Source organism: Tyto alba, unplaced genomic scaffold, assembly GCF_018691265.1.
Source record: "Tyto alba isolate M040663 unplaced genomic scaffold, T.alba_DEE_v4.0 Super-Scaffold_12, whole genome shotgun sequence".
Classification (NCBI taxonomy): domain Eukaryota; kingdom Metazoa; phylum Chordata; class Aves; order Strigiformes; family Tytonidae; genus Tyto; species Tyto alba.
The window spans coordinates 2,029,524-2,052,146 of record NW_024881274.1 but is presented as its reverse complement, the minus strand read 5'-3'; the positions used below and the strand labels follow the sequence as shown (position 1 = coordinate 2,052,146).

Genomic DNA, 22,623 nt, shown 5'->3' with positions numbered 1-22,623 from the left:
AAAAACAAAACCAACAAAACAAAACTGTTTACTTTGCTGCTCTTGCAGGGTGCAAATGTACTTGACAAACAGTGCGTGACAGAAGTCTTAATAGCATGGGCCAAAGAACAGAAAGGGATTAGCTGGTGCAAGAGAGTTACCCAGGTATTGTATCTTACAAAAGCAATGTACAAATTACATTGGAGAAGGTGCCAAAAATCCCATGCAAATGATTCCAGTAAGCAAATAAATAATACAACATACATCACAAACAGTTACTTGCTTTCCTGACAGTAGTTCTGAGATGGTCTCTCAAGAAACAAAATATTCTAAAATGCAGTGGGGTCTTTTGGGGTTGAATACTTTAGAGGGCAGAAACACTAAGTTCCCCAGAAATCTTATCATATGATGAAGTAAACCCAAACCCAAGGAATTTCAAGCATCATAACATTACTGAGAAAATCTAGATATCCAATTCTAATAGAAATTGAACATCCAAGATTTCAGAATATTTTTGAAAGTCCTTGTCTCAAAGCACTAGGAAGAGGCTGCTGTTTTTCCTTTGAATACATGTGAAAATTCACAAGGTAGTTTTTTGATTTTGATTTTTTGTTTGTTTGTTTCTTGTTTGTTTTGTTTTTGTTTTTTTCAAAGAGTGAAATACAGACTTTTAAGTAACAGTAAGCAGCAAAGACAGACCTCTACCATCCTAAGGGATTAATTTTTCTTTTTTGGTGCACAATTTAAAACCCTTTCAAAAGGCCCAATTCCAGAATGCATCATGTACACAGCTTTTGAAAAAGTTTCATGTTTTTCAGGCATTTCATGAAAGACTGAAAAGACTAACAGTACTCACAGTAGTAGTCACTTTAGAAAAATTATTGTACAAATCACTGGTGAATTCTAAATACACCTGGTTGGCTGACTCTGCCTCTTCAATGGAGCAGAGTCACACCAGTACACACAGAGACAGTGGATCTGGAAACTAACCCAAAGTTCAGATTAGAGGAATTAAGTTGGTCCAATGTAAAGAGAACATTGCTTTGTGAAAAAGGGGAAGATTTGACAAAACAGAGGATTCTCTTACCTAATCATATTTACTAAACATGGTTGAGCATTACCAAAATCAGAGGGGAGGACACACACAAAAAAGTACAGCTAGACACTAGTAGAAAGAAACTCACTCTTGTGTTCTGGACTCCAAAATTAGAAGGGTTTGCTTTCAATACATCAGCTGAGAACGTCATATCACAAAGAAAAAAAGAAAGTAAAAATATAACAAAAGTGGAAGAGAGGGAAAAAAAAAAATAAAAAGCAAGCATTACTACACAGGCTCTCACTGTGTCTGTGAGCTATTCTAGGGAGAAGGAGCTAAGCCAGCAAAGCTGTGGGACCGAGCCTAGGGAGTCTGGAGCACAAGGGGGAGCGCACATACACATACACAGACACAGCGGTGATCCCACCTGGAACAGCAGAGCTACTTTCACCAGGACAAGTAAAGGGCTCAAGGGTTTTGTGGTCTATGTTAAACGTTGAAGAGTAAATTTTTTTTCCAAGAGGGAGGAAAAAAGAAAAAAAAAAATGGACTAAGCAGTGCTATCAGCTTTTTCATGCTGATTTAAAAAGCGTATCTAAAATGCTCCAGGAATTTAAAGTCACCAACAGCTGACAAAACTATTCAACTGGGGTTCGATGCCAAGTCTCTTGATCACTCATCCCTTTGGAAAAAAATATGACCCAGCTATTTACAACAGAAATGAACTGTGACCTTTTACTTTAAAGTGGAAGGTGCAATGGTGCACTCAGAAACCCATCTCCACCCCCCAGACATGGCCTTAAACACCTTCCTGTGAAATAAAATGGGCTCAAAGTCAGTTGATAATGATGCAGCTGCCCACAATGCAATCCTGCCTTCGTTACAACGGGCAATTTTAATAAAAATAGAATTAAATGCCCATTTCCTTAAATGCTGACCTTTGCATGTCTCTGCTGTCCCCAGCCTCCCACTCAACATTTAGAAGCAATGAAGCAAATGAACAATCCTGATGTATTGCAACTCCAGAATACACAATACATGGCAACACCTAGCTACTCTGGTATCTGTGCCTTTTAAAATGATAAACCACTAACTATGGTTTCAAGACTGATGAGAATTTATTACTCCCCAAATTGGGGAAAAATTGGTCTGATTTTACAAAGGACTAAGAGATCTCAAGGCTGAGTTTCTTTTTGTTGCACAGGGGCCCAAAGGAAGAAAGGACTTGCTGGGTAAGTATAGGATAGAAAAGCTCCACAACTGCACCATGCCGTCTCCTTGGGAATGTAAAATATGGAACATAACATAGCTCAGCATATTTGACCTAAAATGATTTCTCAAGTTTGCAAGGAGCCAAGTTCTAAGAAACCTGGCTAGACCTCATTATCTTACATAAATGCAACCTGGGGTGTGGAAGGAAAGATGACAGAAAACCAGACTGGTCATCTGTAAAAACAAATCACTGCAGGACTAGATGCAGAAGGCTTATGTTTGCAGGCAGCCAATTAACACTAGACTTTTAAAATAGCCAGAACTTTTCAAAATATCCTGCCAGCGTAACCCTTGCCTCACTCATTGTTTCAAGTGCATAATTGATTCCAGTCATTTATCCACGCAAAGACCAGTTAACTACAGCTATGCTTACCCTCCTCCCCCAAACCTAACTGGGGTGAAACAATTCTAAGCCTGAAGTACAATTTCACAATAGCAAAAGGAGTATATCAAAGCAATTAAACACTTTTCAGCATACTCCAGGTCTCAGCCTTCCCTGAAAGCTATTTGAACTCAGTATTTAAGCTAGGCGTACACTAAAGAAATTTCCACCTAATCCTTAGGCAAGAGTTCATTATTCTAATCCTCCAAAATCTCTGAATTACTTTTTGGGCTGCACCATATGTGTGGGTGTTCACAGAGGCTGGACAGCCGCGGAAGGACAGTTGCACAGCTGCCCCCCCTAACACAGCAAAGAAATTTAAACAAGAATTTAATGCAGCCACTCAATCATCCTCAGGGAGCTTCTCCCCACCAACTAAGGAAAAGGAGCCCTGGGAACCCATCTTCTTGGGGTGAAACCAGCCTTTTTAAGTCTTCTCATGGTGCTCAGCAATACTATAATTTCTTCAACAGGATCAAAGACACCAACCTGTATTAAATCAAACATATAGCTTCATACTACTCTAGGATTTAAAAATTAAGAAGCATTTTTTCTGAGGAAAAGCAGTGTGTTTTCTGAGGAAGCAGAAGTTTTATCTAAGCAGCAACACATTTACAAACTGTCGGACTATAGTGACCATGAAGCCAAGAAATATTATTCTGCTGGTTTATTACTTCAGCTGTAAGAAGGGCCTCATCAGTAAGCCCAGTGACCAGCAAATAAATAAGGACACTGATGACTAGCACTTAAATAAAAAGTTAGCCTAAATTTCTGCTCACTAGAAGCAGTACTTCACTACCTAAAGCCTTCCTTCAGCTTGGTATTGTTTTATTAATAGCTGCCACCCACCTCAGCTTTACAACAAAGAATAGTATTTTAGGTTTCCATCCTCGTTTCTAACAAAATTACTAAGAAGTCTAAATTTCAATGGAAGCACAAATAGAGCTCTTAAAGAACAGGTTTTCTATAAAATCTGCAGCTGCCTCAGTACTCCAACACAAAGAGGCTACAGTAATGGATTATCTCCTGATCACTTCATAGCTCAGGAGGGGCCAAATTGGCATACAATGTCATTACCTTCCAATTCTCTTCAAATCAGCTTAAATAAGCTGCACTCCAGCATCATTTAAAAGCTCTAGAGATAGCCCATCACAGACACATGACAGTGGTTAAATAAAAGGAAGGCAATCAGGATTCAGAAACTCGTAACAGGAAAAAACTCGGCACATGCTGTGGCAATTGTACGTGAGACTTTGCTGGTGAGATGGTATCGAGGTAAGACCTCTGCAGTACTGAACTGGAGTGCATTGCTTTTCAGGTTCAGGACCAGCAGTAAATGGATTTTCTCGGTTTAAACTGAAAAAGCCCTGCAATTTTGCTGAACTGAGGCCCATTTGAGAGTCATTCTTTGCCTAAAATTGCAGAGCAGAAAGATTATCTTATTCTCAAAATAAAAACAGCATTTCACTGCTTCACTAGACCTGAAGATCTGAGACCTTTATGACGAACCTTATATTCAGGAGAAAGGGGCAGACTGGATCCATGCACAGTGAGATTTCTGCATTGGCTTGAGACAGAGGCAGCTCATGTGACAGCACAATGGTATTAGAGCCTACTCCTCCCCTGTCATTGTTCTCAAGTCTCTCTGCCAATCCCTATTAAATAAAATAATAATGTACTTTTCATTACATGCCAGCAGATTTCTGGCTTTCTGAACTTTTGACGTACACTCGATTCTTTGCCACAAAAGCTTCTGAGAGTGAACTACACCATTAGCTAAATATGAGCTCAAGGGATGGCAGCCTTTATAATTTTATATAAGTGAGAACACAAGCCCTGCTTATTTTTGGTAATCAGCATTCTTTGCATGCTCATAAATGAAGTGAAAAGAGCAGAGGGGAAATGGCACACAACTGCAGTTTTATTTCATCTTAATTTCTACCCTGACATCTCATTTTCAACTTAGGAAAAGGTAGGACGTGCTAATGCAACACAGATAACCCAACGACACGAGTCTGGCCTGCCCTTCAGGAGGCACCACTCATAATCACAACGTCCAAGCCCTGTACACTGAAGACTTATACACGGAGAGTGTTCAATAAAATAAGTGCTCCTCTCCAAATGTATTTGCCATCAGCAAACAAGCAGCTGAACAGCTACAAGTGGGTTAAGAAAAATACCGTGGGCTTTTTGAGCATAAAGCATTTCTAGAGTAGAAAAGCTTCTCATGTAGCACCAACTATCTTGGGATATTCTCTCTTCAGCCTTCTACATTCAAGCTGTGCTTGACAATACAAGTTTTTGGAAAGCACAAGTCCGATTTTCCCCAAAACAGAAAGTTTAGCATTTAGATTTAAAGTACTCATCAACCACAGCAATGACTGTGTTGGTAATTTTATTGTGCTTCAACAGATCCCTCCCCCTCAGCATTAGAAGCAAAGATCCAGATAATTAGGGCATGAAGATAACTGCAGATCTATAGTTTCAGTTCTTAGTTCCACCCTTTTTCCCAAGAAACTTCTTTATGGAAATACATTCCCTTTGGCCTTTTATAAAGAGAATCTACGCAGAATTAATCATCTACACTTCCAAAACACCACACATTTAGAAATAAATAAATTGGAAGCTACATAAGACTGAATTTTAATACTAGTTAGCGTTCTCACAGTTAACCTGGCAAAAGTTCACACAGGAAACATGTTTGATTTTCACACTGAATTCGGAAGGTAAATGTTTTTAGTCTGTTGGGTCAGTGACTCAGTAAACAGCTCAACCCTTCATCAGACATCCTAGCAGGAAAGAGGTGACCATACAATAAATTCTGCAAGTTCTTAGATGAGGTAAAAAAAATAAAACAAAAACCAAACAGTAAAAGCTGATTGTAAACCCTACATTATTTACACATAAGATAATTCCAATCGTAAAAGTTTTTGCAAGCTAAGTGATGGGTATACCAACTAGGTTTATTTGATATGAATACACAAACTGGGTTCAACCCCAGATACGATGACCCACATTCATCTTCATGCAAATCTAACATGAAGTATTCTACCTTGATGTCAAAACCCAGAACCAAATTAAGGGCCCGCTCGGATGTAACGCACTAAGGACACATTCCCAACAAGTCCAGAGTATTCAAGGACTGTGGGAACTCTCAAGCATCTGGACATCACATATCTACAGGAAAGCAGCACAAAAATACACTGTGTCCAACTTCACTACCCAAGTTCCCCACCAGCTGTAAGAGAAGTTTTCTTTCTACATTTGCCTTCTTTTGCATTTGTCTTTTTATTACTCTGCTGACAGTCAGGACTGTGCAACCTCAGAGGTAGGGGTCCTTCATAAGCTCCCAGTCTTTCTAGTTGCCAGGCTCGAGATTTTAGAGCTAAAAAACCCCCATTAAAGGTATCAGTAGCTTTCCAGGACACAAAAAGTTACATCTATGGTTACACCCTTTTTCAGTTGCTCACTGAAGGATCTTCAAGGGAACAGAGTTTATTTTTCCTCTTTCAATGCCATCTGTATGAACTGTTGTATGGCTTCCCCTGAGAGGGACTGACCATTTGGTGAACAGATAGGGTTACTGTTCTTTAAAACACCTGTACTTCTCATTTCAAGTGTTAACCTAATTAAAAAAAAAAAATCTAGAGAACAACATTGCACACCTCCAATAAGACGTTTAAAATACAGTGACTTAAACAAGCCAATGGTTTGTGATAATAAATTGAAGATTACTTTCCCAGTTAAGGTAATCTAGAAATACTGCCTTTTGGATAGAAACTTGGTGTTGAGGTCAATTCAGACATATCCAAACGCTTTATGAAAACAGAGTAGTAAGGAAATAATAAAACCTCCCTTTAATCGTTTGGTGTTGACAAGTTGGTAGGTCCCAAATTTATCCGGTAGGGATCAATACACTTACCTATCGTCCCTGTTTCGCAATAATCCTGAGTTGCTTCCTGGAATACAAGACAGTGTCTTTGTAACTCGGGAGCAGAAAGAGATCTGAGGATGGAACATCTATTTACAGGGACAGCCTAATGCTCACTGCACCACAGAAGGAATAAGCAAACACTTCAATGTCGTGGGTATGTGTAACTAAAAATACTTAAAATGATCCTGTGGAAATCTGTTCAACAAGCTAAGAAAAAGGCAAATCCAAAGCACTGTTGCTTCAAGAATTACTGCTAGGAAGATAAAACATTGCAGAAAATATATACCAAGCCAGTTTGCTGTAATTATCTGGGATACCATGATGTCTCATCTTTCCAAGAAGGCCTACTGATTAGCCTACATTTAAGAAAACGTGATGGTTTTCCTCAAAAAAATATTAGCCTTCATGTAACCTTGCTTTCTTGTTCAAAGAGGCAAAATATGAAATATCAATGTGCAACATATTATGAAAAGCACAGGGTATTGTTTTGGTGGTGTTTTTGTTTTTTGGGGTTTTGTCTGTTTGTTTTTCCAAACTACCTAAAAATTTAGAATAGACTGAGAGAAACGAACCCGTCTTGAGTGGTAATGAACAACAGAAGCGAGATAATGTTACTCATGCAAATTTACCTTCTTTATTTCTAGGTAGTTTCAAGTTCACTTACTGAACACTGACCCAACAGGGTGACACACATTTCAGCACAACAAAGCTGTACAAACAATTTCTACCCTAAGCAAAGCATGATTGATTCTTTGTTTAAATTCCTATGTAACTAGAAATGAATGCTGGGTGACCTAGCGAGAGTTTGAAGGCTCATTTTGTCCAAAGCCTGCCTTTGCAAGTTATCCTGGACCATTAATTCCTTTAAAAATAATCAGCAGTACCAAGCAACCCCCAATTCCTTTCTACTGATGAAAAGATTATACCATAACTCTGTGTTCCAAAGACATTTTTCTTGCTGGTCACTCTTCTCGCACCCCTACTGCTGAGTCTTTTGATACCAATGAGTGGTTGTTTTCCACAGGTTTGTTTCTCCTTCCACAGCATCTCTAGATGCTGGAAAAACTCCGAGGCTTGCCAACCTCATATCAGGCCCCCTATTAATCACCCAAGGGTTTTAAACAGGAGTTGACATAATCATCCTGCATCACCACGCGGTAAGAATGTGACACAAACAGGTCCTTCCACCTCCTAAATACATGCACATAAATGCACTCAAGTTTCAACCAAGTTGATGGAAAACTTTAGATGAAGTACACTGCTATCAGGTATCACACTCTGCCACCAGCTCGGTCAAAGCAGCCCGTCTTCTCAATACGAAGTAAACAAATGAATTTCTGCTCTTAATTCTATTAAACCACAACTCATGACAGTACTCAAACAGAAATTTCCCTGCTGAGAATTCCTGATAAGATTCCCTTTGTGAATTTACTTTGAACTATCATATCCCATACTTAATACACATACACAAACAATTCATACTCTGTAATTCCATATTCTTGTTTTTAAGCTCTTGCTTCACTGCTATTTTGCAAGATCTAGTACACTACAGCACATCCTCCAGAAGTTATCAGCATTTTAATGATTGTATTCTTAGAATTTGTGACTAGAACTGTCAAAAAACCTCCCGTGAGAAATTTCATCTCTAGATGAGCACAACACTGCCTGCTGTACGTTTACATCTGATTTAGCAGCTTCAAATGGTCAAACAGATAAGGCTAACACATGAACTTTTATTATTTACTGTGCATTATGAAGTACCATGTAGATACTACAGTACATCTCTACCTTGGGACCAAAGCCAGTTCCACACAGACTCTGAACGCACCTTCTCCTGAGGTTTACAGAATTTGGAAAGTGCTCTTCTTTGATGATTCCTTTGACACAGACCGTTACTTCCTAGTCTGTTTTCAGTAACGTGACAGAACACAGACTGAAGTATTAAAATGTGCACACGTGGCATATCATCAGTCTCCAAAGTTGTACTATGTTAAAAGCTGATGCAAACCGGGAGCCGTCCATATCCACATGTAGTCTTCCCAGTCTAACAGCAGCCCATTCCTGATCATGGGTCATTCAAAACTGGGATCCTTGATGCCAACTGCGGGTTGGGTTTTGTTTTTTTTTTTTTTTAAAATGTATGTTGGGCATAAGGATCTCAACCAGTGACATAACACACCTATTCCTGGGGCTATAAGGAAAACAGATACACTGGGGAAATTCAAAGTATTAACCACAAACAAGACCGCTGCAATGAATATAAAATTGATGGACTGTGCTAGCAACACTTGTTTACCTGCTTGTGAGCATGATCGTAAGAGTTTATGTGGTTGTCAAACTCTTGATGCTTTTGATACTGCTTGTCACAGAGTTCACAGTAGAAATTTGCTCTGAGGTCTTCCAAAGCCTTGGCAATTGCCTTTTCTTTATCAACATAATCCTGCAAAATTAACAAAAAAAAGCTTCTGTTAAACTTCCTGTAAAACCAGTAAAACTGGAAGATGATGAACTAACTAGTCCTTTAAGGAAAAACAGTCCTTAAGAAAACCTTAGCATATGCCAATGCTTTTATTTATTAAGCTGATCGGTCTTTGCAAATTCAAAGGTATGAAGGGTAACTTTGCAATACCAACCTAGCCTTGACTCAATTTACTAACATAGAACATAATCTTGTCATTAGCACAGGTATTGGTAAAAGGAGACTGCTTAAAAAAAAAAAAAAGTCTAGTGCCGATGGCAGGAAGGCAGTCTTGCATCTGCAAGGAGAGCCTGCTGGATTGTCTGAGATAAAAAGAGAGGTTCAAAGCCTCAAGCTAACACATAAGCAAACTGGCAGCTGCTTGCTCGCGTAAGATGCACAAAATACGCAGCAAACCAAAATCACTGCTTTTGGAACAGAATCTTAGAACTTTAAATGCTGATACTTCCTCCATTTTGAGTGCTAACAGATGTCTGCTTGATCTCAGTTCGTCTGCAATTCAATAGGGAAGAACACAGACCCGTGGCTGGGAAAGCACAGCTCAGAAATCGTTGAGCCTAATTCACTTCAGTGTAATTTCACAGCCAGTGAAATTTTCCCAGGAGCAATGCTGTCCATTAAGCTGAGCTCAAATACACTGATCAAATACAGTGATCGCACTGGGAGTGGGTACAGGTAGTTACTTGCCAAGTTAATAAAAGAGGGGGAGGGAGACTGCCTCAGAGGTTGCAGAATAATTTTTTTTCTTTATATAATTTAACATTTGTATAGGTACAGAACCAAACCTCCAAGCCAAAGTGAGGTATCTGAATTGGCAACAGTCACATCCTCCTCTTTTGCTATGAAGAAAAGTAGCAACTTTTGGATTGGCAGTGGCAAAAAGCTTTGGGACTGTGGAAATCCCAAGCCCTCAAGTGGCTGTAATGGTTTGAAGTCCAAGTGCCTGGAAGCCAGCCTGTGTGTCTCGGCCAGCCCTGTCCCCAGGGCACAGCCACAGCCCAGGCAGAGCTGGGAGGGCTCTGAAGCACACCTGATGCTGAGACACACAATAATCTCAGGTCTAAGCAGCTTCTAGCCCTAGTCAGGTCATTACAATTACAATCCCACCAGCAAAATTAATAGAACACCACCACTCTTTACAAGAAGGCTGGGGAAGGTTTACTGGGGAAGGTTTACCTTAACAAGATAGAAGCACTTACGGTGATGCATACAAAAAAAAAAAGCCACAAATGCTGCATTACCTAGTACACTGTGCTAACATCAGCATACCCCACATAACTATTTACCATATGCATTTCAACTGGAATAAAGAGAAATTATATAAGGAAATTAGCCTAACATTTAAGAAAAAAGCACCTAAGAGTTTGTCTTCAATACAAACTTCTTACAAGAAATTTCCTTGCATTAGCAAGAGGAGCTAGCAAACATTTTAAAAAGATCTGCTATGAAAGCTTTTTTTTCTTTTTAAGATCTTGTTCAAGACAATATGGTTTATCTCCCAGTTACCACATCAAAATTGCATTAAAATAATATCGTTGTGCATTCTATAAAGCAAAATTAATATTAAAAAATTTCAACACCTGAGGGGGGGAAATCTGAAAAAATTCTACTGCTAAAATGCTTGGGGTTTTTTCAACTTAAAAGCACTGTTCACTTTCTAAACAAAAAAAAAATTTAAAAAATCCAATCTATTTAAAAAAAATAAAAAGAATAAAAAAAATCAAAACTATTTCAAGATCCTGCTTCCATCTATTACCAGAGGCCTTTGTTAAGGAGGAGGGAAAAAAAAAAAAAAAAAAAGAAAAGAAAAAAATCAACAAAACTGTGTAGAGGTTTGAGCTTGAAACAGGTCCCCAGGAAGACAAGAAAGGAAAACAGAGCAGCATGAGATCCACAGAACAATGACATTTAAAGTTCCTCTGAAACCCTGAACAAGCTTCCTGCACCATGTGTAGTTTTTTTTTCAGAAAGCATCCCATGGCTAAACAATGAAAACATCGCCATTTGAGTGATCAGAATCTATCCAAAAGAAAGGAATTAAAGAACATTTCTTGCTTGCTTCTCGGTTGCAGCGTTATCTGAAATTCCTTTGAGACTCACTGAATGGCTAATCAGGATGCGGCCACAGTTGGCAATTACATAATGGACTCCTGCGGAGCAACGAAAAAAATTATGCTTGCAGAGATTTTTCACAGATTAATACAGAAATGCAAGAACCTAGCGATAGAGTATGCTAATAAAAACACACCCGAGCTGGGAGAGACTGCTGCTGCTCCACAGAGTTCCTGAAAATAAAGCCTGTGCTGAATAATGGCAGGAAGACAAAACAGTCTCACAGAGGAATCCACGTACAACTGCATTTGAAAAGACAATTGCAATACCCGAGAACTTGACCATAAATCACATTGCAGACCTGAGATAAAGCATCATTACGTGCAGTTCACACAAGAGCTCCTACCAGCCACTCTGAAACGAAGAAATACTTTGTACTCAGCAGCTGCTGCTGGCTGAAGATGCCCAGCGTGGCAGCTGGGGGATTGCTGCAGGAAGGGGCACAGGCTTTCGGCCACACCTGCCCGTGTCACAGCCAAACCTTCCCTTTGTAGGGTGTGAGCCACATGCCACCCAGCAGGAGATTAAAAACAACAAAAAGGAGAAACTCCTTCAAGGAGAACTCGCACCTGGACCTAGAGGAACTGTTCAGCACCGGCTGCATAAGCCCATTTAAATGCACACTTGCATTTTACAGTGTGCCAGAAGAGATCGTTAGCTGCCTTCAGCTCCAAACTAATAATTAGCTTTAAAAGTAATCACAATGGCTTTTATTTTTAAATGAACAAATATACCAGCAATTCACTAACTAAGCAAGTCATGGTCTCAAGGTGGGGGGGGAGGGGGGGGGGAAATTCAGGAAAGGAAGCTATGAATTTTTGTAGCTGAATAAATTACCTGAAGTATTAACTGTTGAACTGGTGAAATGGAATTTTAGATTTGCCATGGTTATGTTTAATTTTAATGGAATTTAAACTACTTTTTAATTATTTGAGGAATAATGGAAATTTAGGCAAAAGTGGCACTTTAATGTCTAGGGCTCTTTTTCAACCCCAGTACTTGTCAAGTCTCAGGACAATTAAACAAGCGGGCTTTCCTAAGCCTTGATGTACTCTACAGGCTGAAAGAGTGGATTAAAGGACTAGCAAAGACCATGTCTCCACAGAGAATTCAGTTACTGCTAATCCAAGCATGTTCCAATATGTCATGTTCAACGCCAACACGATGGCCCATTTTTATCATTAAAAACGTAACAGTCTTTGGCTTACAAAAAAATCCACAGGTTTTGTAAGCCCTACAGAAATACAGAATTTTTTTTTTTTTTTTTTAATGCTGCTGCCTAGGAAATTCTTCCAGGGATACAGCCCATCAGTTTCTCAAAACTGGAGCCATGTCCTACCTTTTCAAAGAAAGCAGGATTTATGCAAAAATATCATGATGCACTACTTACTATTTGCTCAGTAACAACAGAAGATCTACTCTACTTCCAGCTAATAACTGCCCATCTAAAATTTGCATCTGCAGATTTTGCACTGACAACATGGCAGGTTCACTAAAAAAATTTGGCAGCCCTGGGTGTAGGGAAGGAAATGTTCTGCTCACCCTAGGACTGTTCTTTCCAGACCGGGAACAGAGCACACAGAGAAAGCCCTGATGCTATCCTGTAGCTCCTAAGCGGCTAAACAAACATCAAGATTAATTCCAGGAAGTGAATAACCAGTTCATTAAAATATAAATAATCTCAACAATGACAAAAACTCCAGACTACTTAATTCCTACTACCATTACCGCAGCCTAACGAAATGCTCTTGTCCTATCAGAACAAATGCTCTCCCACTCAGCCCAGAGGAACTTTGATGTTAAGGGCCCCTGTTTCAGTACCTTGTATTTCTGTCTCAGCTCCTCAGTGTCTTCTTTCTCCACCTCCAGTACACGCCTCCGCTCAGTGGCATCTTCGGCGTAATCAAGCTTTTTTTTAAAAAAAAAAAAAAAAAAAAAGAAAAAAGACGACATGCAATTTGTCCCATAAATACTTTGCACTACTGAGACTGCCAGAATGTGCAGTTTAAAAAAGATGAGGTTTGAAACCAAATCTTTGTATATTGTACTTCACTTTCCATGTTTTGTCATCCCACAGTGTAACCCACGTGCAAAACAGTTAATTAATCCTTCTGAGGTGGAGGCTCCCAGCAGGACCGTCCACTGCCAACGGCAGCCTCAGCTTTGCAGAAGTGAAATCGCAAAGCCCAGGAATTTCCGATAGCATCCAGACCTCAGAAGCCAGGCACCCATGGGTAAAGACAGTATGCATTTTGAGAAGTGTTTTCTTATTGTGCAGATTTAACAGCAAGTTTTTCTTTACCTTTGATGCACACATTCTCACTTTTAAATTTCTTCCCTATCAACTCCCCAAGAGCCATGCAAGGAGTGATTGGGTGTGGGGCAGGAGCCAGGCAAGCTTACCTCCATTTCCATCCGCCCCATGCCCATGACATCATACTTGACGACAATAGGGATGGGATCTGTCCTCCCTGCAAGAGGAACACACACAGGGGTGGTCAGCAGCCAGTTCGTCACCACAGCTCGCTTTACACATTGGGTTTGGGTGGTTAGAGATCTTGCCTTGGAGTGCAGAGACCAGAAAGCTACAGTGAACCAAACACAAGCCATTCTCACAGCTTACAGCCAAACCTGCTTCTCAGCTCCAAACTAGTTACAGTTAAATGCATCCTGAGTACTGATAAATGGTGTTTTCTGAACATTAACTGGTCACGTAAGATATTCTGGTGGTTAATGTTCAACCATGACAAGTCCTAGGGCTGGGCTGTTAACAGGACTTGAGCAATAAACCTTCTCCTCAGTGCTTCCACATCAGGCAATACATACTCCTCATCTTCTGATGCAAGTGAAACAGCTATTAAATACGTTTTACTGCTCTACCACATTAATAATTGATTAGGACTTTCCCGTAAAAGATGTGGAAGCCTCCCTCCTGCCAAGTTTTGTCCCTTCCCAAGAGTAAGTAAAGCTGACTGAGAAGCGTGGCACAGAAGCCAAACTTCTTCCACCCAAAAGGACCACCCGGCCCAGGCCAGGCTGTCAAGCACCTGCTTCCCCAGCTCCTGCAGAGATGCTCGAGCTCGCGCTGTGTCACCTGTAAGCTGTGAAAAGGACTAGTTGCGAAGAAAATTGACTTTGAACTAATCAAACTATGCTGGAGATTTTTTTTTTTTTTAAACATATCTTTAATCCACTCATAACCAGCCAAACAAAGCAAAATGGGGCAGACAAGCACTTTACTACCACAGCTTTTTTAAAAATTATTATTATTTTTATTTTTACATCACAACTGGCGCTGTTTGTTGTGATGTAAGCCCACTGAAAAAGTACTTACCTTATCCGGTGCATACCTTGAGTAAAAAAACAGAATGTTTACTTCCCTTATTATTGCTCTTGTTTTGGTGTAAACAACTGTTTTGTTATACACACATACACATATATTATACCTTTGGGCTAAAAGATCTACAGGTTTCAATCATGCCAAAAATATTCCATTGCCATTCACATGCACAAAAGGTTAAAGTCTTTAAAACTGCCTCAGAAAACCTGTATAGGCATTAACTTCTCTCTTCTCCAATATCAGCTTTCTCTAACTCCTGCAAAAGTGACAGCCCACAGATCTTGGACTCCAGAGTCCTCAAAGGGAACCTACTCTGGTCAGACTTGAGTCTTTTTAACTCTTAAAGTACAGAGGCATGTGTTTTTCTTTCAGAAACAAATCCACTTGATTAATCACTTTATGTTTTTGTTTATACGCCCATAAATTTGACAGGCATATATCCACCAAGTCCAGAAATAGTTATCATGCTGATCCAAAATAATACTTTGAATTATTTCGTTTGGGTATCGTAAGTGTTCTCCATTTGAAAATGTTTCTCTTATGCCCAATGGTATAATAAAGTAAGCAGTGACTGCAATTTTTAGCAAAAGGACCAAATTAAAGACAGGTTATAAAAATGACTTCCTAAGTGCAATATCACTTTCATAACGTCTCAGCCAGGGATTTACTGGTAAGTGGTGAACCCAAATGGAATGGCTGGCAGCAAGTGCCAACAATTTTTTTTTTCCCAAGCTTTTTAATTTTTTTCTTTTTTTTTTTTTTCTTTTTTTTCTTTTTTTTTTTTTTAATTTTTTATTTGTTTGCTTCTCCAGCAATTGAGATCTTTGGATGCAGCCTCATTGCCCTGGTAAACCCCTGTGTACAAACAATACATCAGTACTTTTGCCTTCTAAGGCAGTCAAAGTTTTTTGTTTTTTTGGGTTTTGTTTTTTTTTTCAAAATCTATTTGGAAATTGCAGTAGCAAGTGCTAGTGCCCATCGTGTTGGGGAAAAATCAAGTTTGGACAGTATTAGAAATTTATGTTTAAACTGATTTTGGCAGTTCTAACACAAACAGAAACATCCCTTCTTAGCAATACCCTTTAATGAACAAGGATCAGACAAGTGTGCATAAAGAAAGGAAAGGAAAGGAAAATGAAAGACCAAGCAGAAGGATGATGGCTACAACAGAGAAAGTAAGCCTAACATATTGGTGCACTGATGACAAAAGGAGTAATTCAGTCTGAAAATAAAAAATTACCACTGCTAAGTTTACCATCACCACAACAAGTCCAGGATCATAACGCTGTAAAAAAGAAACACCATTTGTTAGGCAGAAACCATTAGGGGCAGAAAATAGGCCGTTTGTAGTAGGCAGGTAGGATGGGTTAAAAAAAATAAAAATAAAAAATAATACGAGGCTTCTTCCTCAACCCTCCACCCCATCACCATGCTTTGCCCTGTGGAATCAGGGAGCGGGTAGGTTTTGACCAGTTATTTGGTTTTAGAGCTATGCTCGCAACCTGAAAGTTTTGGGTGTCAGAAGAGATTGAGCTCCTGGTGACGGCCCAATTTAAACCAGGCACTGAGGCACATTCAAGCAGGCAGTTTAAAAAAGGAAACAAAGCGGGATCTTTTTTACAAATATTTCGGGTTAAAAGGAGCTCTGTTTTCAGGTAAGAGGAGAATATTCAATGCAGAAAGCAATGCCTTTGTTTTAAACTTAACCATCATTTCATCACGACTGAAATGCCACGGCAGCCAGCCAGTGCAGCCGGCCAGCATGACGTCCAGCCGACAAAGTGCCAAGTCTGAGCCCTGCGAGCACGTATCGCGGCCACGGGCAGCAGCGCCCGTCCTCACCCCCGAAACCGCGGCTCTGTTCGGGGCAGGGGCACACGCCGGCGGGCACAGCCCTGGGCGGTGGGTCACCGGGGCCGGGGCAGCCTCGCTCCGTGGCCTAGGCAAGTCCCCACGGCTGAGGGGAGGGAACGGGCTCTGTGCTGCCGAAGGGCCACCGCTCACCCCACTGACTGCCAAGCGGGCTGGGCGGAAGATGGAGAACAGCCAAATGGAAAAATGGGACTTTTTAAAGTATAAGCTCTTGAAGTTCTCCTTTTGAAGAACTTCCTCAGGAAAGTTTATTCCAGAGCTATTGTGCGTGACAACAGGATCTTTATCAGCATGTAAACGTGGTTCTCAGACATTGTGGGACTCCCAAGTTCAGGGTTCCTGCTGACCCTTTTTGGGTACACCAGCATACTTTGAAAGAAGAAACTGAGCTTTCAAGAAACGGCAAGAATTCCCACACTTCATGCCACTATGCAGGGTTGCAAGCACTGCCACATTGACAACTAACCCCCCATACGATAAACCATGCAGCTCACACAAAGCTGGGTCTGTGCACCATCCCCCCCTACACCCCAGAAATTTTTTCTTTCTGAACCAGGTCACAAACTCTCTCCTTTACAGACTGGTCACATTACACAGGCTACAAAACCCCAAACCAGAGATGGTTGTTGTATAAGACACTTCCACGCAAGGGGAAAACCTCTGTGGAGAGGACAAAGCATAAACCTCCAGTGGGATGGGAAAAACAAAGAGCTTACACAGGAGTGTCACCTTAGAAAATCCAACCTCTTAAAGTAAATTTTGTAATTATTTCCTTAATTCAGAAACAAACTGAGATTTCAGAACTGACCAGATATATTTGCTTTGCTTTCCTCTTCTCAAAGAAATGAGGAAACCTTTCTCCCAGCTTGTGAAAAATTGTTCACCCCCAAATATACCCTGACAGCCACCCCACTTCCCAGAGCCCTGTGCCTGCCCAGAGATCTGCCGGCAGCAGAGAGGAGGCAGACTGCAGGCAGCACCTTGCCAGGCAGGCTTCTCCAAATTCATTCTTTTTTAATTGCATAAAGTTATTGGCTATAAACAAATGCTTTGCCAGCAGCGCTATAAATTAACAAATCTTGGGAAAAGAGATAATCCTACACTTCAGGGCTTCAGCATCAGACACCAGGTCGTGCCGTACGCAGAGGATTATCGCTTCACTGTTGCCAGCTGCAGGGTGCGTGCTCCATCTCTGGACACAGCGGGTAGATGCTGCTCTGCTCTTCGAACAGGACGCTGCACCAGATGGACCTGCCATCTGAGCCTGTCTAGAATCGCTGGCATTGTCAACACTAGTGCACTTTTTTTTTTTTTTTTTAAAAACAGTCAAAACAGAGAACAGTTATCATCGACAATTTGCAGATTCAGAACTCCTCCCTCCAGCAATATCATGCACTGCAATAGATACAAGACGTTTCTGAAAGTCTGTTTAACAACAGAGAAAGAATGGGATGCTCCCATTGAAAAAAAGATGTACCCCCAAAATTATGCATTAATGTAATTCAGTCAAATATATTTCAGTGTATCACTTCTGCATAGCATGTAAACACCAGAGAGGTAACAGAACAGCCTTAATCCTGCTCACTGTGTTGACATCTTAATAGAAATTCCTCCCAGGTACAAGCTTTGTGGGATATAATCGTAGACGACTGATCGATATCACACTCTTCATCAGACAATTTCATGAACTAAGCATCTCAGGAGGATGCAAACATCAGGACATGATCTTGTTGAGCACAGATGATTTTTACTCACTCGCTATCTTTATGCTACAACTGAAAACAAAACCGTGGTAAGGGACAACCTTCTAGGCTTTTAATTGCTCTTGGAAAGGGACTATTGCAGAGATTAGAAACACAGCTGTGTGATGGCAGCACTGGGGCATTTCATAGTCCCATCACTGGATTTGCTCTGGTGGATAAGGGTCAGTTTGTTGAGTCACCTGCAGTACAAACCCCAGTGCAGGCTATAAAATATCAATAGGTGCCTGGAGTCAGCTATCAACACCCCCAGCAATGTATCACCCACCGACACACCACACAATCACCACTCAACTACAGTGTGTCTGTAACGATGCAAAATAAGGAGGAGTCACTGTGGCCATGGATGAGCTCCATTTTCAAAGATTAGGAATTTTGCAAGCTCTTAAAACTTTCCTGGACCTACTGCACATTTCGATAGCCCAACAGCTGTCATGTTGGAAATTCAGACGCCTTATTCAGTACGCCAAAAGGGGAGAGATGAGGAAATCCACTAATTTTTACTGGTGAGCAAGTCCTGGCATGCTCTGCGGTGCTCCTTGCTGCCTAAAAATGATGCTACGTTATCAAGCTCAGTCTGATTGCTGCAAGAAACGAACAAACAAGGCAACCTTTTATCCTGGTCTTCTTTGGGAATTAGATTTGTGAGATCATCCTGTTTATGTTGGATTTCTGGAAGCGGTCACAAACAATCAAGAGATTCAAATGAAGTCTGAAATGTCTACTAGCTTCAGCGACAAGCATCAGGTCCCATTGAGGAGAAACTGTTTTCTGAGTACACAAAAATTGCACTGTACTTAATCCTTATTAAGCAGGAGAGAAATGACAGGCGAAAGAAAGTTGCAAATACCCCAATCACATGGAAAACTTCAAACAGGAGCTCAAAACTTCTTAGACACACAAGCCAAGGGCAACACTTGCAGAAAACCAAGTAGAGCTCCCCGAACTTCTGCAAGGGAAGGCACATAGCGTCTGGGCCAAAAACTATCCCCAATGGTATTACAGAATGACATGGAAGATGTTAGAGCCAGAACATAAATCTTGGTTGATCTCAAATAGAAATCAGAGATAAGAGTCACTGTCCTGATCTCAGTAAGTGGAGCGGGCTGAGAGTCCTGTCTCATTTAAGGTTACAGTGCAAGAGTGGGGGCAGGTTGTGCATGGCCATGACTACTCACTCACCACGCACTCATCTTTCACCATTTAATAAAACTGCTTTAACTTTATATGAACACAAAGGGCAATAAAGCCTGATTCTAATCCAAGAGAATGTCATCTCTGTCATAATAAGCATGTGTCACTGAAAGAATAATGATTTCATTGACTACACACACTCAAGTAACCCGTAAACTTCCCACCCGTAATCAAAGGAAGGATCTTGCACATTCAAAAGCAAACAAGAGGGCAACTGCTTCCCCCAAAGGAGACTGAGACATTAAGTAAATCTTCCTTTAGGTCTGTGGTCTTGTGGTTTTCAACATGGTAATGAGGATTGGTGTGATGATAGCAGGTTTTCAAAGCCGCATTACCCAGGTTTTTCAAAGCTAACTTCACATGAAAATATTATTCTTAAAACTACTGCAATGATTTATGTTACAAACATAAGCATGGAAATGTTAGTTTACGCCAGAATTCAGGTTCCCATGAGGAGATGTTAAGATACAAGAAGATAAGATTGTGTTCACGTCTATTTCTTGGGTAAGACTGCCAGATCATTCCATACATAATTAATAAAGGCACTGTTACATTTTTATCTTTCTCTTACATACTTTCTTGTATTTATTACAAAGCAGAGAGAAATACAACATTCCTCATTTCCTCATGGTGTTTTTCTCGAATGCTCATTGTTCCATGTTCTTAAGGCCTGACAAACATCTACTCTGTCTGCTTTCATGAGATCAGAGGGTTCAACAAATGGAAAAATATATTAACATATTAGCTGTAAGCCATTTGGTGAACTGGTGACAGAGCCAGGATTCAAGACCTCTGGAATTCAAACCCTGAGCTTATTTCTTCAAGCTGCAGCTGCCAAGTGATCGCATTTGTGACTCATCTCAGTTGCTCGAGTGGTCAAAGCTCCACTTCTTACTCCCCACACGTCTAACGAAACCAGCATCCAGGAAGCATAGTGTGCATCACCTGCAGCCACCTGACACCATTTCAGAAGAGGGACTATAACTGAGCTTGAGCTCACAAATGAGAATTATCACAGAGGCTGCCAGTGAACAGCTATTTCCTGCCTTAGCCACAGGACCACTTCTTCACCTGCAGGCTCTCCTCTCTGCACATCTTTTGGTATTTCTTTCAGACAGTTCTGTTCTTTCACTCTGCTCATCCTTTATACCAAGAGGGAAAACAAGAGCTTGTCTGAACAGATTTCGTGAAGAACATGCCAAGTAAGAGCTACATCATAGTATAACGGAAGGAGGGGACTGATGACTATATTTATCATCACAGAATTTGCAAGTCAGAGCAGAAATCTACTTGTGCTTTTAAATTGAAAACCATGCAACAAAAATATAGTTAGATGGAAGAACTGAATTCTAGCATTTTCTAACAAATTTTATATACCTGACTTTGCTACCTTGTTAGGTAATTTATATGCTTATTAAAGGATAAAATAAAACCAAATTCTGTTACACTCACTTGTAACAGCTGCTCTCCGTGTAACCAGTACAATTTATACCTTGAGTTTGCAGCACACCTTGATCAACAGGAACTGCACTGTCCTGACAATTTAGAATGGGATTATTGTTTTTAGCTTGCGTGGAAGAGAACAAGCATGCAGGAAGGGGTTCACAGCTTTACATGGCACTGCCACGAGCTCCCATGACACTGAGCATGGCTCTGACTGCAGGCAGCCTGCATTATATTAGTATTGCTGCTCTCCAAGAAGATTCAACCAGCTTTTTGCAATAGTTATGCTGAAATGATGCCAAAACTCTGCTAAAAACAAGCAAACAAAAAGGAAGTTACTACTACATAGGAATAGGAATCAGGAGACAGAAGGCATTTCTTTTGGACAAAACACTACAGGTAAAGCTACTGCTGCTTCAGCTGCCCCAAAAGGGACCTCCATTTCTAAACACAGCCACCTGCTGCTTCTGTTTTCTGAGAAATTGAGATAACCCCAGTACTAGGTACAAAACAGCATCCCACAAAGCACTGCCATCCACCTTGAAACTTAGCTTAGTTTCACACTGAATAACATTTCCATCACTACAGTAATCAAGTGATGAAAGAGCTGCCTCAGTCCCCTTCAGACAACCGCAAACTTTATGTATAGTCTCAAGGTTCAATTCCAGTTCTACACTAAAACCCTATATTTTCTAAACTATTTGATTCAACAACATAAATACTTAAGAGCAGCTATGCCATGACAAAACCATGTTATCTGTTACCATAGCAAAATGCTAGGTTCTTATTCACCTCTCAGAGATACCACAAAAGACCAGGATAATCCTGGTCTTGGGAATACTGTGGGAACATGGATAAAATCAATGCTTTTAAACGTATCAAATTAATCATAAACTACACACAGCTCATGGTATAGGTAAACTTAATGTAACAGGTGTTGGAGCAGTTTTTAAAGTGTCACGGTTGTAGTCAAGCAAGCATATTCCCTTAAGAAAGAACTTTAAAAAGACAAATCTAGAAAAGGTTATTGAATAATTACAGTTATTAGCCAGTACCCACTCATGGAACGACTAGCTAAGTATAAGCTAGACCTGTTCACCAAAGTTGGTCAGTCCTTCCCAGGAGTCCCTTCCATATGGCCAGTAAACATCCAACAGACCTCCCTGACTGACCTGTCTGCACTCTCCAAACCGCCTCTATTTGCAGCAAACCATCCCTTGGGAGCTGCCCACCCCGCTCCCCTCCACAGCCCCTGCTATGACAGAGGAATCAGCAGGATAAGCATGAGGACAGGGGGATGGCTGTGAATTAATTCAGTAGTACCAGAGATGGGAGCATTAACAAGCATTTAAAGCCTGCCTGCTTGCTCTTAGCTATCAGGCCTATCCTGTCCTCATTTATGAGGTACTCCCCACCACACACACTCCAGGCCTGACCTCGTCCCAGAGAGCCATCTAATTCTTCTGGCATGACTCCCCAAATGAGCTAGCTGACTGATTCAAAAGAGCCAAATTAAAACATCAGCCAGTTGGAAATGCTAGGTCATTTCACTGTGTGTCCTAAATGTTATCCTCTGAGTGCATCAAATGAAGTCACATACCCCCATGTTTTCTGGCAAAGCAAGTTAACAGCCTTTGTCTCTCCTAAGGAAAGCATTCACCTACTCTCTTCAGTTTCCCTAGTCTAATTAAATGAGATTAAACTACTGGCTTTAGTCTTGCACCTGTATCTCTAGAGTACTATCACCTCATATTAAACACTCAAGTCCAAAAGAAAAAATGGAAGTTTTCAGCACAATTTTTTTTTAAACAAGACTTGTC

At 40.6% G+C, this 22,623-nt stretch overlaps 1 protein-coding gene across 7 annotated transcripts in view; it reads right to left on the bottom strand.

Moving 5' to 3' along the window:
* The window catches only part of GPATCH8 (G-patch domain containing 8), a 57,701-nt gene that overhangs the window by 7,145 nt on the left and 27,933 nt on the right, over nucleotides 1-22,623 (bottom strand). For 2 of the 7 annotated variants that reach the window (XM_042787142.1, XM_042787144.1), the window contains 6 exons: nucleotides 15,775-15,819; nucleotides 13,598-13,665; nucleotides 13,016-13,102; nucleotides 8,900-9,043; nucleotides 6,592-6,628; nucleotides 1,164-1,213 (listed from right to left, as the gene is read on the bottom strand). In XM_042787142.1, coding sequence (XP_042643076.1) covers nucleotides 1,164-1,213; nucleotides 6,592-6,628; nucleotides 8,900-9,043; nucleotides 13,016-13,102; nucleotides 13,598-13,624 — 345 coding nt within the window. In that variant the 5' untranslated portion in view covers nucleotides 13,625-13,665; nucleotides 15,775-15,819. Of the gene's footprint in view, nucleotides 1-1,163; nucleotides 1,214-6,591; nucleotides 6,629-8,899; nucleotides 9,044-13,015; nucleotides 13,103-13,597; nucleotides 13,666-14,528; nucleotides 14,545-15,774; nucleotides 21,221-22,623 lie in introns of those variants that run through there. The other 5 variants (XM_042787139.1, XM_042787141.1, XM_042787145.1 and 2 more) reach the window with 4 other exon arrangements.